The sequence below is a fragment of the Polypterus senegalus genome, chromosome 12, assembly GCF_016835505.1.
Source record: "Polypterus senegalus isolate Bchr_013 chromosome 12, ASM1683550v1, whole genome shotgun sequence".
Lineage (NCBI taxonomy): Eukaryota > Metazoa > Chordata > Cladistia > Polypteriformes > Polypteridae > Polypterus > Polypterus senegalus.
The window spans coordinates 54668843-54685160 of NC_053165.1; the positions used below are offsets into that span (position 1 = coordinate 54668843).

Below are 16318 nucleotides of genomic sequence, written 5' to 3' on the forward strand. Positions count from 1 at the left end.
GTGAGAGCTGAGATCACTTAGCACCTTTCACGCGGTGCCAAGCTGGAGGCTGCTAATTAATTGGAGTACTTACCTTTGGTAGATTCAGCACTTTTTTTCCCTGTGTCCCTAGAATAGATTAACAAATGCAATTACATTTCCGCCCTCAATTTCTGAGTCTGCTTTTGTTTGAACTTTGTTTTTTTCATAAGATATAGTCCAGAAAACATGTCTGTGTTTTGGCCATTGCATAACTTCATTTATTTCTACCATCTTAAACCAGAAGCGCTAGGGGATTATAGTGCATATGAAAGCAGAGATGGGGGTCTGTACATGATGATTGGAAATAAAATTGTCCTTCTTATCTTCTTCTCATCAGGCAGTGTGTGCGAATGCTCGGTCCAGGAGAGAGAGATGAAAGACAATGCTTAATTCCTGTATTTTATTTTAAGCCTCTTTATGACGGTGTGGGTCTTGTTTCAGTCGCAAATTGCTGGTTCAAAGCCTCCACACTGTAATGCACAATACTTTGTGTTTCTGAACAGAATTCTGAAAGCCAGTCATGGCCTGGAAGGAGGCCACTAAACTGGTGCTTACAGCAGTAGGGGTGAGTCTCGTGGTACAATGAGGCACAAAATGAATACCTCCCACTTGATCAAACAACACTTGAGAATGTTCTCTCGTCCCTAAAGCCAGGGTTTAAAAGGGAATTCAAAGAAAAGCAAAATGGGCTTAATGAGCCATCTGCTTGAGCTGCTGCATGCTTACTTGCTAACACTGAGCTCAGCAGCAGCAGCATCGCCTCAAGCTTTCTGTCTCCCCTTTACCTGGTTTTTGGTGAGCCAATTACTGCTAGTGAGATCAGGCCCTCTTAAGGAGGCACGTTTGGAAATGTGAAATAGACAGTGTACTGTAGGTTATCAAAACACTTTAAACAGATCATTTTCAATTGAAGCCTTGGTTCATATCCTGAGTCTTTCAGTCCCAGTCACTATGGTGAGGCATGGCAGCCCATCCATGTAGCAATGAAGAATTAGCAGCGCAATCCACGTGAAGAGACGCCACTTCACAGGAAGTGTCAGTCTATCTGCCTTCAGAACATGGTGGTATGGTAAAAGGTAGAGTGGCAGGAGAGTGCCATCTAAACATTCCTCCTGTGTTGAATAACTACATGTAATAAAAGTCCCAAAACTACCATATATAGAGGGTTTATGTAAAACTTAAACAGAAACTAGAGAGATGATCAAAGGGAGGGCAAAATGCTTTTATTTATAAAGCCAAAGTATCCAATAATGTAATGATGAAAGGGAGAACATAAGAGTTTTATCCATAATACACCTTACAGGGATGATCAAAGGGAGAACAAAAGAATTGTATTTCCAACCATAACACATGGCTGAGATAATCAAAGGAAGAATGTAAGGGTTTTATTTACAACAAAGACGCAACTTGCAAGAATGATCAAAGGTCCTTTCAGATTATGCAATATTTCTAGCAATTTTCAGTCATAGACTTCATTTGCGTGCTTTCATGGAGTCAGAGCCAGTCACTCCAAAGTCTTGTCACCTCTGTCATGTAGTCTGACATCCCCAGTGACCCTGTCCTACCAGTCTTGACTCTCCCTGACTAAATCAAAAGGTTTGTCTTTCTGTGAAGTCCTAGGAGCAAACTCTGTTTGCGTGTGAGAGCTGACAACTTTATGACCACTCAGCTGGAAGTAAACTTCATATAATGTAGCTACAAGGAATAAGAAAAACAAGTGTTGGACACTGCAGACAAAAAAGAGGCTTGTCTGTCTGATGTCTCGTCTTTTACTTAATGTACCATGACAGAATGGAAAAGAAAAACTGTGCTGGAAAGTTGTCAAGAAGGCATTTAATTTGTCATCTCCTGTGAAAACTGGTCATCCTTTGGCAGCAAGATCAGTAGCTACAGTTGTCATATCTGTCGCCCCCTTCGGCTAGAAGTCGTTTACAGTGATGCCGGCTTAAGAGACAATTTACCAGGGGGATCACAGAGACGATCTTAAGGGTTTTGTATACCACCAAAACACATAATGAGGGAATGATCAAAAGGACATTTTGTTTTATAACGAAAGCCAACTACAGAGTTCTGGTCAAAGGAAGAAATAAGTGCTTTACTTATAGCCAAAACTTGCAGCAAAGACTAAAGGCTTTACTGCAACCTTTACTGTCTCGTGGCCCAGTTTTACCATTTAAGGTTTATAGATGACTCACAATCGGGGGTGTTGTTCTGATCATGAAACATCTGTAGATACAAATGGGCATAAATATCAAGCAGTGCTGTTGACTGCTTAGACGACTCAATCATGGCCTATCCATGCACCAAGTTACAGACCTTTCCCAAAAGATCAACAGGAAACTCTATAAAGTTTTTATACACCACCAAAACACACAATGTGGGGGCGACCAAAGGGACTCCTAGTGTCTTCTTCACAACCAACACACGTAATGGAGAAATGAGGGTTTTATTTTTGACCAAAACACATCTTGCCAGGATGATGAAAGGAAGAAACCAACACATACATACAAGTAAGAAATACACTGTATACTGTATAGCTGACAGTGCTACTACTCCTGACAAAGATAATCAAAGTGGGATGTTTTAAATACATTCAAAATACACAATGATTGCATGACCAAAAGGTTAACACATTGATTTTATTTGCAATTTAAGCGTATAACAGAGAAATGATCAAGAGAGTGCATTTTATATCAAAAGAACTGAACCTTACTGTCCGATGAGGCCGACCTATCACAAGTTTCTGTCCCACCTCAATGATGGAGTGGCTCACCCCCTTGCTTATCTGCACAGTTCAACACATTCTCTCATCTCCTACATCATCTGTGTCTCTCAACATCCTCAGGCTGTGCTACTGCCCTGCTTTGACCAGTTCCAAACTCTCCAGGCCTACCTTTAAACTCACTTTGAGACCCTTTTCTGTGGAATACTGCCGGTCCTCCAAAATGCAAGTTCTGCCAGGTGAGACCTCTTTGAATAATCGCACCTTGAACCTGCTCTCATGGAAGTTGTCTGCCCCTTGTATTGGTCAGTAGGACCTCACCTGTGACTTCTGCTGTTTTCTCCTGCTTTCAGGAAGACTAAATGACTTCTTGTCACTCTTTGTGATTCCCATGAATTTTAACTTCGAGGACAGGCTATAAAATGAGTGGATTTATTTCTCGCATTTCACTCTCTCAGCATAATGGAACACAGGGGTTTTTCAGTTCCACTTTAGTGACCACCTAAGCCCACACCTGTGTTAGGACAGTCATTACACACATTATCTTTCATATCTATCTGTCTATTTTCTAAATCTGCTGGCAAGAACTAGCCCTGTAGGAGAAGCTGACCCATGACAGGAGTCATTCAGGCATACTGGCTTATGAAAGTTGCCAGTGAACATAGTAAACTGGAGGGAGGAGGACGGAGTCACCATGGAGAATCCACCAAGTCACAGGCTGAGAATTGAACCAAGTGTATTGAAAGTATGAAGTAGCCTCACTAACCACTGTGCTATGTGACATTTGACGTACAATTGTGAAAGATCTACTAACAAATAACGTGCAACATCTTAGAATACTGATATTCTGATGTACTTAATATGCCGTATCTTCTTTATTGACATATGCAAATGCTTATAGTTACTATGTTGTGTAAGTAGAAATTAAAACCCGCTTAAGGCTATCCCAAGTGTACAACACAAAATAAGTAAAAAATACTGAATGCCAAAGCAATTGGCCCAAAAAGCAATGACGACCCTGGAAGTTTTAATCACAGGTCTAAAGCCTTTACGAGACCTAGAGCTGGGCCTTGGGCAGCAGTGTCCATAGCAAAGTCTCTTGTTGACAGCCGCCAGCTACTGAGAGATTCACTCACTAGCGTGAGGAGAGAGTTCTTCAAGAAGGTGGGAAAGGATTGTCTGCCCTCTAGGAGCTGAAAAATAAAGCAAAGCTGTCAGTAATTCAGCAAGAAGTGCGACTTCAGATACTAAGCACCCCCAGGGCCAAGCAAGGCGGCCCAAATCAGCTCTCACATGTCCATTCTCGTCATCCTGTGTAGAGGCAATATAAGTGTAAACCAAAAATAATGGTAACTGATAAAATACATTTGTCAGGTGGGTAAGGATTTGTGCCACACGCAGGCTGCTTCCTAAAGTAATTATTTTGATCGCTTCGAGGGATGTTAGAGAGGGAATGACAGTGGGCGGCTTTAAGACAGGATATTAGGATATTACAGAGATACTTTCTATATTTACTTTACTCCTCCAGGGTTAACATATTATGAAGCGAGAAGACTTGGCCACTGGGGACCAAAGTAAAATTACTGTGGCAGCTCTGTGAGTGCAGTGCCGGCATGCAGCAATGTAATTAACCTTAATTTCATGGACAGGAAGGGCAAAACCTGAGAGGATTGGAGCGGCTATGAAAGAAAAGATAAGAAAGTATTAAAAAAAAAAACAAAGAAATTGAGTTCATCTTAACGTTAGATATCCATTCATCCACCTTCTGAACCTGCCTATTCTATTGCAGAAACCAAGCCTGCATGGTAGTCTAGTCTATCACTTGGGCCAATTTAGAGTCACCAATTCATGTAATAAGCCCCTCCACACAAAGAGGCACTGGACCAGGAATTGAACACAGGGCTGTTTGTGCTGTGAGGTAGCATCAGTAATCGCTGAGTCCACTTTCCACGCTAATTTGAATTTATCTGAATTTTTCATCTCATTTTTTCCGCAATCATTTATGTAAATTTAAAAGGACAACTCTTCCCTCAGCAAGATCATTAAGCAATAGTATTTAACTGTAATGTTGCAGAATGTTCTGATTAGGCAGCACATAAAAGACCAGCTAAAAGACTTTATGTAAGGTGTGAAGGCCTATAGATTTATAGAGTCATTATTGTCATGTGCATAGAGTGCACTCAGATTCCTCCTCGTATGTGTTGATCAACAAATTGGACATACAACTGGCATGTGATCACTGCACAATCAGAACAAGTTGAATTATATTGTACAATGTTCTCTATTAGTAAAACCCATGTGACTGTCTGCAAACACAGCAGTACTGAACAGACCCTCAGGCTTTTCTTGAAGTATTGAGGGTTTTCGATGTTGGTTGGACCTGGAATCACAACAAATGAAAAGTATTTCTTACCAGTCTGACTGGTGAGGAAACATCAGAAACTGAGTAGTGGTACAGTATGGTTGTCCAAAGAGAGTTAAGGATCAATAAACAATGCAATGGGTAAAGCCATTTCAGAACAATAATGATGTGACTGCTTAGGTTCACTCTTAATCTGGCCTCATACCCAGAATAATACTCAACTGTCAGGGGAAGGTAATGTATTCAGAGAGGGAATAACAAAAAATGGAGTGAACAGAGAGAAATAAATACAATGAAAACAAAGAGGGCACCTCATGAATCTAACTATCATAATCATTTGACTCTTTCACAGTTCTAACCATACATTAGTATTCTAGTTTTTTATTCTTCTTCTTATTCTTCACCATGCGAGCCTTTACCTCTTTTAAATCCAAGCTTATTAAGCTAAGGAACTGGAGGTCCCTTTCTGGTCCATCCTACAGCCATGTCTAGCGGGATGTCTCTATTCTTCTTCCTGCCTGGCAGGTTCCTTACTATTATGGGAGCAGGCACCTGGAGCACAGTCTCAATGTTTTACTGATGCTAATATTGTGTCCGTAGGACTGAGCTCCTTTCAGTCATCCTTTGGCACTCTTGTAATAGGCTGTTGTCCCATTCAGGGAGTGTTCTTTGCAAAACCTTGAGCAGGTCACACAACACCTCCTAGTCTGGTCTAGTCTGCTGTCTGGCTATTTTTCTCAATGGGTGATAAGTCTCAAAACAGTCTACCATTCTGTTCAGTATATTTAATCAGCTACCTTTCTGTTTATCGAAATCTAGTTTTAGGGTCAGTGGAAAGAGGTTCCAGATGGAGAACCAGTTTAGAGTCACCAGGTAACCTAACCTGGATGTGTTTTAGGAAATCAGGGGCAATAGAGGAAGACCTCACAAAGACACAAAGAGAGCATTCAAATTCAAACCTGGGACTATGGAGCTGGGAGGCAGCAGTAAAACCTGCATACCCAATTTAAAGCTTTCATTAAATTTTAAACTCGGACATATCTGCCATGATTTGTAAAGGTTGCATTTGTGTTATAGTTATTGAATGAGGGATTCACTTGGATTTTTTAGAGGTTTCATAAAATAAACAAATAAAAATAGGGTTTAGCTCACTGGATTTGTATTATTCCACTAGAAATGCAAATTGCTTACCTCCTCTAGTATTACTTTCATCACATCCTCAGGGTACTGGTCCACCGATGAGCCTGAGGCCTCTAACGAGGACAAACGGCTCAGCAGCAGTCCTGTAACACAGTGATTTATTTCTGCCTGTTGACCCCATTTCTGGCCGCTGCTTCTTTAGTCTTCATACCTTAATTAACATTATCAGCCACAGCAGTGGTCAGAAATGGGGTCAGGAGAAAGGAAATAAGTAGAAAGGCAAAACAGGCTTTATTGATTCAAAGCAGGCAGAAGGTGAGGCTGACAAGAGCAGATAATACTAGGCAAGGTGATATCCAACAAAAAGAGAGTAAAATGGAAATATAAAAAAGAATAAAACGACAGGGCTTCCCAAAGACGATGAAGCAGGCACCATTGAGGCACAATGACTGAGCAGTAGAGGCATGGATTAATACAGCTTAAAACATCCACATCCATCTTGTGACCACCAAGAAATTCTTTCAGGCGCTGTCCCTCTCAGTTGGGTGTCTTCACTTGGAGCTGCTAGATTCAGACTGCAGAGTACAGCCTTATTAGGCACTTAGTTGTACTTCTTCACTTGGAGCTACTGGACTCCAATCCACTTTGTCTCTCACTCAGATTAAGTGGATTATTAAATGCATTTAGGTTTCCTGGTCGTACAGTTTTAATTACTTAAAATAGGCCTGTCCTGTTTAGAAGAGAGTTAAAAGAAGAGATCAGAGGAAGTGAAAGAGTGACCCAGTGCTATGGGACTGACTGACATACTGTAGGAAATGTCAGCTCAGAGTTTCTTTGATAGCAGTGGGGTCAGTTTTTTGGAGATTGAGTGGCATTTTTATTCTGTTGGCAGCAGCCTTTGCCTTTGCTTCTACTGCCCCACATTTTTGTCTCAGTCCTCAATGACAACTACTTTCGGGTGCAGTCAGCTGCAGATGGGGTTGCACAAAGAGGATGCACACCCTGGTCTGGTTATGGCATTCAGTGCACAACAATGGCCTTCCCCCAAAAGTTTTTTTCTTTGCCTTTACATATCAGTCATGTAGATAATTCCATTTCTGTCTGAACAAACAAATTTGCCCAAGGTCTAGTGAGAAAGTTTTGATTTTGGATTGTGTAGGTGCTGGTAGTGACAAATCACTTCACACAACTATGTATGAGACCATATTTTCTCGTATAGCACACATGCAGCTGATGTGCACAGGCACATACCAGGCCGGATGGTCACACAATTCTAGAGGTACGCGGTCACCAATGCAAAGGTCTGTGCGCAAGGGCGGCTGACAAATTTACATCACATGCACCCTAGCGGACCTGAAGTGGACATGCCATGTATAAATGAGATTACTGGAAGATCTCAGTTAGATCTCAGTTACTTGTCCACACTGGAGAATATCCCATTCATCACATAGAAATCATTGCAGCAAGTCAATCTCCACCTACTGAGAGATGATGAAAAGATCTTCTAATGGAGCATACAAATACTCCTAATGCTAATATGAAAGCACATTTTACAGAACTGTGAGGTGAATTTTAAAGAATTAAGTCAGAATAATCCCAGATCATAAAAGAGGTTCACACTGTCCACTCCACTGCCTCATATCATGGCAATGAACCTGCAGCACTGCATGAAGAGACTGCTACTCTTAAGTTAAAACTGACAGATCAGGAAGAGTGTATATCCTGACAGATAATGCAAATTGTAGGACTTCCTGAACACCCATAGAAGAATGATATTACTTTTCTTTTGGAAGCCCAGCTGAAGTTCTTGAAATACGTAAATAGTGTATCTTGGCAGAGGTCTATGAGAATCCCCAGTTAACCTTTGAGGGAGTCTGAAGTAAGTTTTTTTATGGATTATTCTGTGGCAATATCCCAGAAAAGAAGGGCAATAAATCCAGTCATTATCAAAGTAAAATTAACTGATTTACATCCATATATTCACTACTTCACCTCCTTGAAACTCTGCAGGCAGTCAAAACATTGTGTATCCATGGCTCGTCCACCTTTTACTCATTGGTTGGTCTGGTGTGTATGCACATGGCAAGGCTCCTCTGAAGAACTTTTAATCTGACCGTACATCTTATTTCATAGCTCAGATATGTAGTTTTATAATGGTATGCACGGTGGGAGTAGCCCACAGACACTGGCAAAAAGTCTCATCTAAAATCTTAAAACTGTAACTGTGGACAGCAGGTGGAATTTTCACATACATATTTTTATTTATAAAAATGCAATGCACGAAAAAATGCAAGATTAACTTGGACGACATAAACCTAACGACAGTCTCATCTGTGCAGTCATTTTGGTAGGCAAATTCATGAATTGACGAGTAGGCAGAAGCTTTTTACTATGGAATTACACTGACACATTGCTTCCAGCAGTTTTTGGTTGGTTTTAGTTGATGCTAGTTGGAAGAATTGTGCCCCCATGTGGTGGACCCAGAATATGAATTGATGATATCTAATACAAGATCTGAATTAAATTCCTTACTCCTAAAAAAGGATGAATTTGAAATTCATAGCACCAGAACTCAACATTATATTTCTAGGGTTAAGTCTAGTAAATGAATAGTATTAGAGAAACAGAGAGGTGAAGCATTCTTGCCTATCCCTTCCATTAAAAATAAACTAGGTACCCCTTATAAATGATCCTCTTTTAATAAATAACTCCTTTTTGTTGCTCTGCTCTGATTATTGAACCTCTACTACCCCACATACTGAGGTTAACAGTTTTCTACCAAAACTGTCTCTCCCCTGCTTAGCAGTGGATGGGGTACCTCTTTGATGGGTTCCCCTTTCAGAGCTAAAGAAAGTTCTTAAATTCATGTGTTCAGAGTAGGTGCCTGCTTTATGGAAGCAGCTGGTGCAACCCTATCTCCAAGTGACAAACTATGCTTTATCCTTATCCAAATTAATAAAACTGGGAAAAGATCCCACAGACTGCTCTAACTATTGCCTTAACTCATTGATGAATTTTGACACTAAATTGCTGGCAAAACTTTTGGCTGGACACGTGCAATGGGTTATTTTCAGGTTAGTCCATGCTGATCAGTCTGGTTTTATCCAGTTTTGTCATGCACTACTTATACAGTACTAGACATCTACTACATATTTTAGATGTAGAACCTACTTTATCTGAACTGGCAGCAATTTGCTCACTCAGTGCAGAGAAAGCTTTTAATTGTATGAATTGATGAATACTTAGTACTTTGTGCTCTTCACCCACAGTTGTAATCATCACTTATTCAAATATGTCTCTTCCAGATATTGAAAGGGGCTAGCTAGGGTTTTTCTTTTGAAGCCTTAGCCCATCATCCTTCGTTCTCAAGATTTGATTTCTCCTATTGCACCGTCTGGCTGCCAACTTAAAATTCTTTTAATGTTGATGATCTTCTGCTCGTGCCTTGGGCATGACCCCTAATCTCCTACAAGGGTTTAGTTTGTTTATCATGTTATAAAATAAATTGGTCTAAATCTCCTCATCTTCTCTTAAAACTCTGTCCACACCAAGGTGATGATTATAGGCAATAAGTATTACACAGTTAAATTGTAATTTGGAATTTGCTTATTTCAGTTGTTAACTATTACATCTTGTTTTGTTATGTATATGTCATCCTCTTATTTGATCTCTCGCCATCATTTTGGGATTCTAATAATGTTTAAACGTAATAAAGAATTAACATTTTTTGGATGTGAACAGCTGTTTCATTGTTTTAAGGCCTTAGAGTTACCCTGTTGTCACTTTCTATTAAATAGACCTGAAACCAAATCCCAACTCTAGCCTTTGCAAGTTTTACACTCACCATCCTGTCCTTTTTCTTTTATATATCTGACTCCTTACAACAAGATAGAGTACCAAAACAAGCAGAAGAGAAGGTTTACACCTTTGTTCTTGTATTAGAAATTTTCAAAATGTGCCCAAAACAGAAAGTAAAATAAATGTGACAAAATAATACCAATACACACTGGATAAGCAGTAGTTTGTCTCACCAGTAGTCTAGACATTTAGTTTGCCTGTATAATTAGGTAATTAATCAGATAAACTGATCAGTCTTTGTTCCTGTGAATGATGGATTGATAGAGACCCCATGTCTCTGATCCAACTTGTCCTCTGGATGAACATTGAGTTTCTTTATTACACAGAATTTGTGCCGGTCTTGTGCTTCCTTAACGCACCTCTTGGACCAGTGGGACATCAGAGTGTAGGGCTGAGTCCAGTGGTTCAGGCTTTATGTTCTTTGACCAGCCGTGTTTAGGCATGTCTTATGCCCTTCAAAATTTTTACCAACCCATCCTTCAACTTCAGCCCTCCATGAAAGATTGTGTTTCAAACTGTAGGATTCATTTTATTCTGGTTCTGATCTGGTAGAATCCCTCTCAAGATCTGTTAATGGTTAACTAAAAGAAAAGAGTTTCTAAAGTTTCAGATTTTTTTTTCAAAGTACATATATTTATCATAATATTGTATGTCACACCATGTCACTAGCAAATGCGTTTTTAAAATAAATTAAATGACATTAGCTGACTAGGAAAACAAGTTTTGGTATGGAACCTGTAAGTATGAAATCAGAAAGTCACAGGCAGAGGTCAGGTGACTGGGTGAGATGGGAACTGTGAGGAAGGAGAAGAAATATCTAAAACCTGGAAGGATTAAGAAATGAATGGCACATAAAGAAGCAGGCAAAAACTCATGGTCTGAGGAAAGGAAAGGGTCAGCTGAGGGCACAAAACCAAAGTCAATGTCAAAAATTCAGATATGAGCGTCAGTAGGCCTTGCGTCCTAGGAATCAAGTTGCCCAAACTATTCTATAACATTTCAGTAATTATTTACTGCTCTGATGCTGATATTTCTGATCATAAAATAGGTCACTACGATAGCAATTGATGAGAACAGAAGAATTCATAATTAATTGCAAAATTTTGGTAGGGTGTCTCTTTCTCTTGCACGATTTGGCTCAAAATCTAATCAGCACATTATAATCTCATAAAAGGCTTAAGCTTCAAGTTTGATATTTTTCCGTTCAGCCATTTTAGCTCTAGATTCTCCTCAAGAAACTGTAACAGACAGATGCACAGGCATCATTTATCAATGTTTTCACTATCAGGGGACCCAAAAACATTAAAATCCATTGAAAACTGGAGATTGAATTTTTGACAAATCTAAAGCTTTTGTTCCTCCCACATAGACAATAGGTTGGGGGCACAAAACAAAAAAAGAATCGAACATAACTGAAAATCCTTAGCCTTAACTAGAATATATGACAAAACAGTAGCAAGCAAATTAAGCTTTAATCCATGGTTTGGATGATAGAAGCTGTGCATTGCCATTTTAAACAGGAACACCGAACCATGCACACATGACCAGCAATAGGCATATTACCATAAACAGTATGGCCGTGGCCATGATAAGTGAGCACAAATGGTAGTGCCCATAAGAAACAATAGCTGCAAAATGTTGCCAAAATCGTGTCATCATCCATCTTGCATATTGCATATACTGTAAGGCATTGTCAACAAGACAATTAAGTGTCATGTTCATAAAAAATGTCTTGTAAAGTTGTGACTTTGGCCTGAGTTTGAAGAGAGTTCCAGGGGATGGAAAGGCTTTGTTCTCAACTGCTGAGCTGCTTTCTGATGTGTACTTATAGACATATTTTATACTTGTTGTAGGGACTGCAGTTTAAGTGAATCACTCAAGACCTTATAAGGCATTTGATATGGGAAGTGAACCAGCAACCTTCTGATAAAACAACAGTCTGAGGCTGCACTGCCTGTCTGATATATGGGTCAATATCAACTGCACAATAAGACCACTTGGGCAGAAACTGTAGATTCTGTTTGAGTGGAAGTGATGACCCGACATTTCAAAAAGAAATGCAGGGTCAACTCTGGAGATACTGTAAGTGCATTACTGATATTGTGTGTCTAAGTGAATTGTAGAAAGTCCAAAAATATTTTGAAATGTGTTGGGATATATGATTATTTGCCAAGACTGCAGTACAATAAACCAGCTAAAAATAAACCTGTAAGGTCAACAACATCTGGAGAGAAGCCAACCCAGCAGAAGAAAGAAGAAAAGCTTTTCTTGCTCATCTTTTTCACTGAAAAAATCACCTTTTTGGAAAAAAGGAAAAGAGATGAAAATTTCAAAGCATTGTCTAATTTATTTTAAAAATAGGAAGTAATATCTTTCAGCTTCTTTGTGAATTTGTTGAGCTCTTCTACTGTAGGTCGGCATGGTGGCACAGTGGTAGCGCTGCTGCCTCGCAGTTAGGAGACCCAGGTTCACTTCCCGGGTCCTCTCTGCGTGGAGTTTGCATGTTCTCCCTGTGTCTGCGTGGGTTTCCTCCGGGCACTCTGATTTCCTCCCACAGTCCAAAGACATGCGGGTTAGGTGGATTGGTGATTCTAAATTTACCCTAGTGTGTGCTTGGTATGTGGGTGTGTTTGTGTGTGTTCTCCGGTGGGTTGGCACCCTGCCCAGGATTGGTTCTTGCCTTGTACCCTGTGTTGGCTGGGATTGGCTCCAGCAGACCCCCGTGACCCTGTGTTCGGATTCAGCGGGTTGGAAAATGAATGAATGGATCTTCTACTGTAATGTACAGAAATTACAGCAAAGAAACCACTCTTCTGTTATGGAAGAGGTTTAATGAACATGTTATTCAGAGCCACTGTGGGCACAATCCATTGACATGTTTTAAACCTGGATAGAAAGTGCCTAGAAATGTTGCTAAACATACATTTTTTTACATTTCAGCTTGCTCGATACACCACTGAAGGACTTCTTCAGCTTGGACCACTTGGCTCTACAACTTTCCTTCCGGATACAAAGTGTTTGATTGATGACGGGAAGGGTCGGACTCCTAGTCTGAAAAATTGTGAGAATGTGTCCAGATCATCGCAGCGGTTATGGGACTTCACTCAGGTAAGCCGATTGGGAAGCTTAAGTGACTTAAGCTTGTCACTGTCAACATTTTATTCTTCTGATTATCTATCAACACTTTGATCAAGAACAATCAGTTCAAACTGTAGCATTCCTGTCTACATTAGATTGATATAATATGTCTGAGGCTTTCATAACCAAAAGGTCTCCAGCCCAGATGCACATGAGATCTGTCCAATACTAAATACACTTATCCTGAGGAGGCACTTCTAGCCTCTTCTGCTTATGAATCACACAGTATTTTATTTCACCATTTTGAGAAAGTAGTTTTTAGATATGTTTACTATGTTTGAGAAAAGATATAGCAAAAATTACATTATACCACATTACAAACTTTATAAGACAAGAGAAACATATGACCGATAAATACTGTGAATTCAACAGGGAAATTTCTTTTAAAGCACCAAATGTCATAGTTATGAAAAATCGTTAGTAATAGCCACAGCTCTAATGTTAGCCTTAAAACAGTAAGTCAGCATTAAAGCCTAATGAAATCTGAGGCTCCTGAGGAATATGCAGTGGACACTAAATATCTAAAGGTTGATGAATGTTTATTTTGACAGCATGCATCAATGCTACAACTTCCTCTGCCATATCTTCAAGACATATCAGGCAAGTAACACCACCTAGCATCAACTAAAACCAACCAAAAACTGCTGGAAGCAATGTGTCAGTGTAATTCCATAGTGAAAAGCTTCTGCCTACTCGTCAATTCATGAATTTGCCTACCAAATTGACTGGACAGATGAGACTGTCGTTAGGTTTATGTCGTCCAAGTTAATCTTGCATTTTTCTGTGCATTGCATTTTTATTAACAAAAATATGTACGTGAAAATTCCACCTGCTGTCCACAGTTACAGAGAGAATTCCATTTTACTGTTGGTTGTAGTGTTTTGCTTATCGAGAAGTTCTTATATTTTGTTTGCTAAGGTTTTGTTGTGATTATTATAGCATTTTGAATTTCTTAAGATGTCGTTTTAAGTGCTGGTCTCTATGACGTGATTCTGTGAAGCTATGGTAGAGTCAAAAGGGCAACAGTATTTAAGCCGGGAATTTCACAAGAGGAGCTGTCCAGAATTGTGGATACTTAATAAATAACTTGGGTGGGCATGTTAGTGATAGTTTGTTTGGTTTCTCGACGTCTGGCTAAGCCTTTTTGATTTTGATATCTGACTTTTTGGATATGATAAAGTCCTGAGTTTTGGCTCCTGCTTGTTTATTGGTAAATGTTCTTCTCCTGGTCATTTTTTTCCTTGTCTTTCTTGCTTGCCATTCTGTCATTTGGCAGAATAGAAAGCAACATTGTGTGGCGGTTTTCCTAGAAAAATACTCTTGGTAAGTGAAATGTTCATGAGGGAGAATTTTGGGGCTCTTCAGAGACAATTTGCAAGCTTTTCAGACAGTCAAGGAAGTCTGGTCTGAGCCATCAAGGCCTGCAGATCCATCACCAAGGCAATCATTTGCTGCATGGTGACAGTTAAATCATATACCTGCTTTTCCCAGTGAGCAATATGGGGCATGATGGAAGAATACAGTTGCTCAGCCTTAGCAGTATCTATTGTTTTTTATCTGCCTTAGACTTGTGACCTGCCTTTGAGAAATGCTTCATCTGTGACCCTCACCTATTGGAATTATGGGCATATTGAGTTGAACCTTTGGTTCTAACATAACTCCTGGGACTTTTATTTAAGCGATGTGGATTACTTTTTTCTGCAGGTCTCAGTGCTCTTAAATTAAATTGCTCATTCTTCAGTGAACTGGTCACACTAGCAAGGCCATGACACTAACAGGTGAGAACACAATTGAAGCCTCATAAGGACAAAACATCATCGTACTTGAAGCATAAAAACAATGAGTCTGACCCATGAGAGGCGAGAATTTGATTTATGAGACAGGGATGCTGGAATGAAAATGGTCTCTTTGCTAAATCTAAGGACTTTCTAGCTCAAGGCACAGTCTGGAGCTGTTCAAGTTGTGGCCCCTCTTTTAATGACTGCTTATTATAAAACAAATTATGCGTCTGCAAAACCTGAACTGAAACACCCTTATTTTAAGTCATTGAAAGTAACGAATTAAAATTTGCACCAGTCATTCGTAATGAGCAAAACCTTAGCTTAGTGTTTCGTGTGTGGCTAACGTCATGAATCTTTTAAGAAGTAGTACAGAAGTGGCTGTGAGACTCAACTGGGTAGAAAATAATGTTTATCTCCTAGTTAACATTGTGTTAAACAAGAGATTCGGTGCTGAGGACCAAACCTGCAACCCCTGTTCTCCAGGCAGCTTTTTTAGCCACTAGGCCTTAAGTGATGTAGGCAGGGCTCAAGAGTTCAGAGCCTCCCCTGTTCTTTAATTTCTATTTTAATTTTGTTTCTCATCTAGACTCAGATGTATCAGAGGCTGCTAAAATAGACTGTGGCCCTCACAGTCCTTAAATAGCTTTAATACTATTCAGTGATAGGATGGCATTTAAAATGTACATTTTTGGAGTTTTACTTGTCTTTTTATAAAGGTACTTCTGTGATATTCTAGAAACTGTACAATAGGTCTCCTGGCTAGAAGGGTGTTGGTAGAAGTAGAACCAGTATATCACCTGGAGACCAAGTGCCAACATCTGAAAATCAGGACCACCAGGGGGCAGTATGACCTACTTGTTTAAATGACTCCCTGCATGTAATTAATCCAAGGGCAGTGAAATGAGTGAGAGAAGTTATGGATGATGGGCAGAAAGCCCAGACTGATTGAGGGCAGCATTTCCAACATGGAAAAATGTGACATCCGGCAGCATATTAATGAGTGCAAGAAGCATGGGAGCCACCAAGTGTAGGCATGAACTTGTGCTTAGGAGTGCAACACCACCTTATGGAACTTTCAAAGGACCTGGAAGAAGCTCTGGTGATTAACCCAAGGGTAAGGAAGGCCCAGTTTACACTCACAACTGCACTCACTAGAGAACATTCGGCAACAATTATTCACTCAACTTGGAAACTGGAGCACAAGGAGATCATGCAAACTACATGTTGGGTTTCGAACCCCATTGTCCGTACTGCTGTGCAGCAGTGGACCACAATGAAACTGTGCCGCCCTTTCAT

At 39.9% G+C, this 16318-nt stretch overlaps 1 protein-coding gene across 1 annotated transcript in view; it reads left to right on the forward strand.

Moving 5' to 3' along the window:
- galnt9 (polypeptide N-acetylgalactosaminyltransferase 9) overlaps positions 1 to 16318 on the forward strand; it is a 185824-nt gene that overhangs the window by 168464 nt on the left and 1042 nt on the right. Inside the window, exon 10 of the mRNA XM_039772186.1 lies at positions 13044 to 13211. Coding sequence (XP_039628120.1) covers positions 13044 to 13211 — 168 coding nt within the window. The remainder of the gene's footprint in view (positions 1 to 13043; positions 13212 to 16318) is intronic.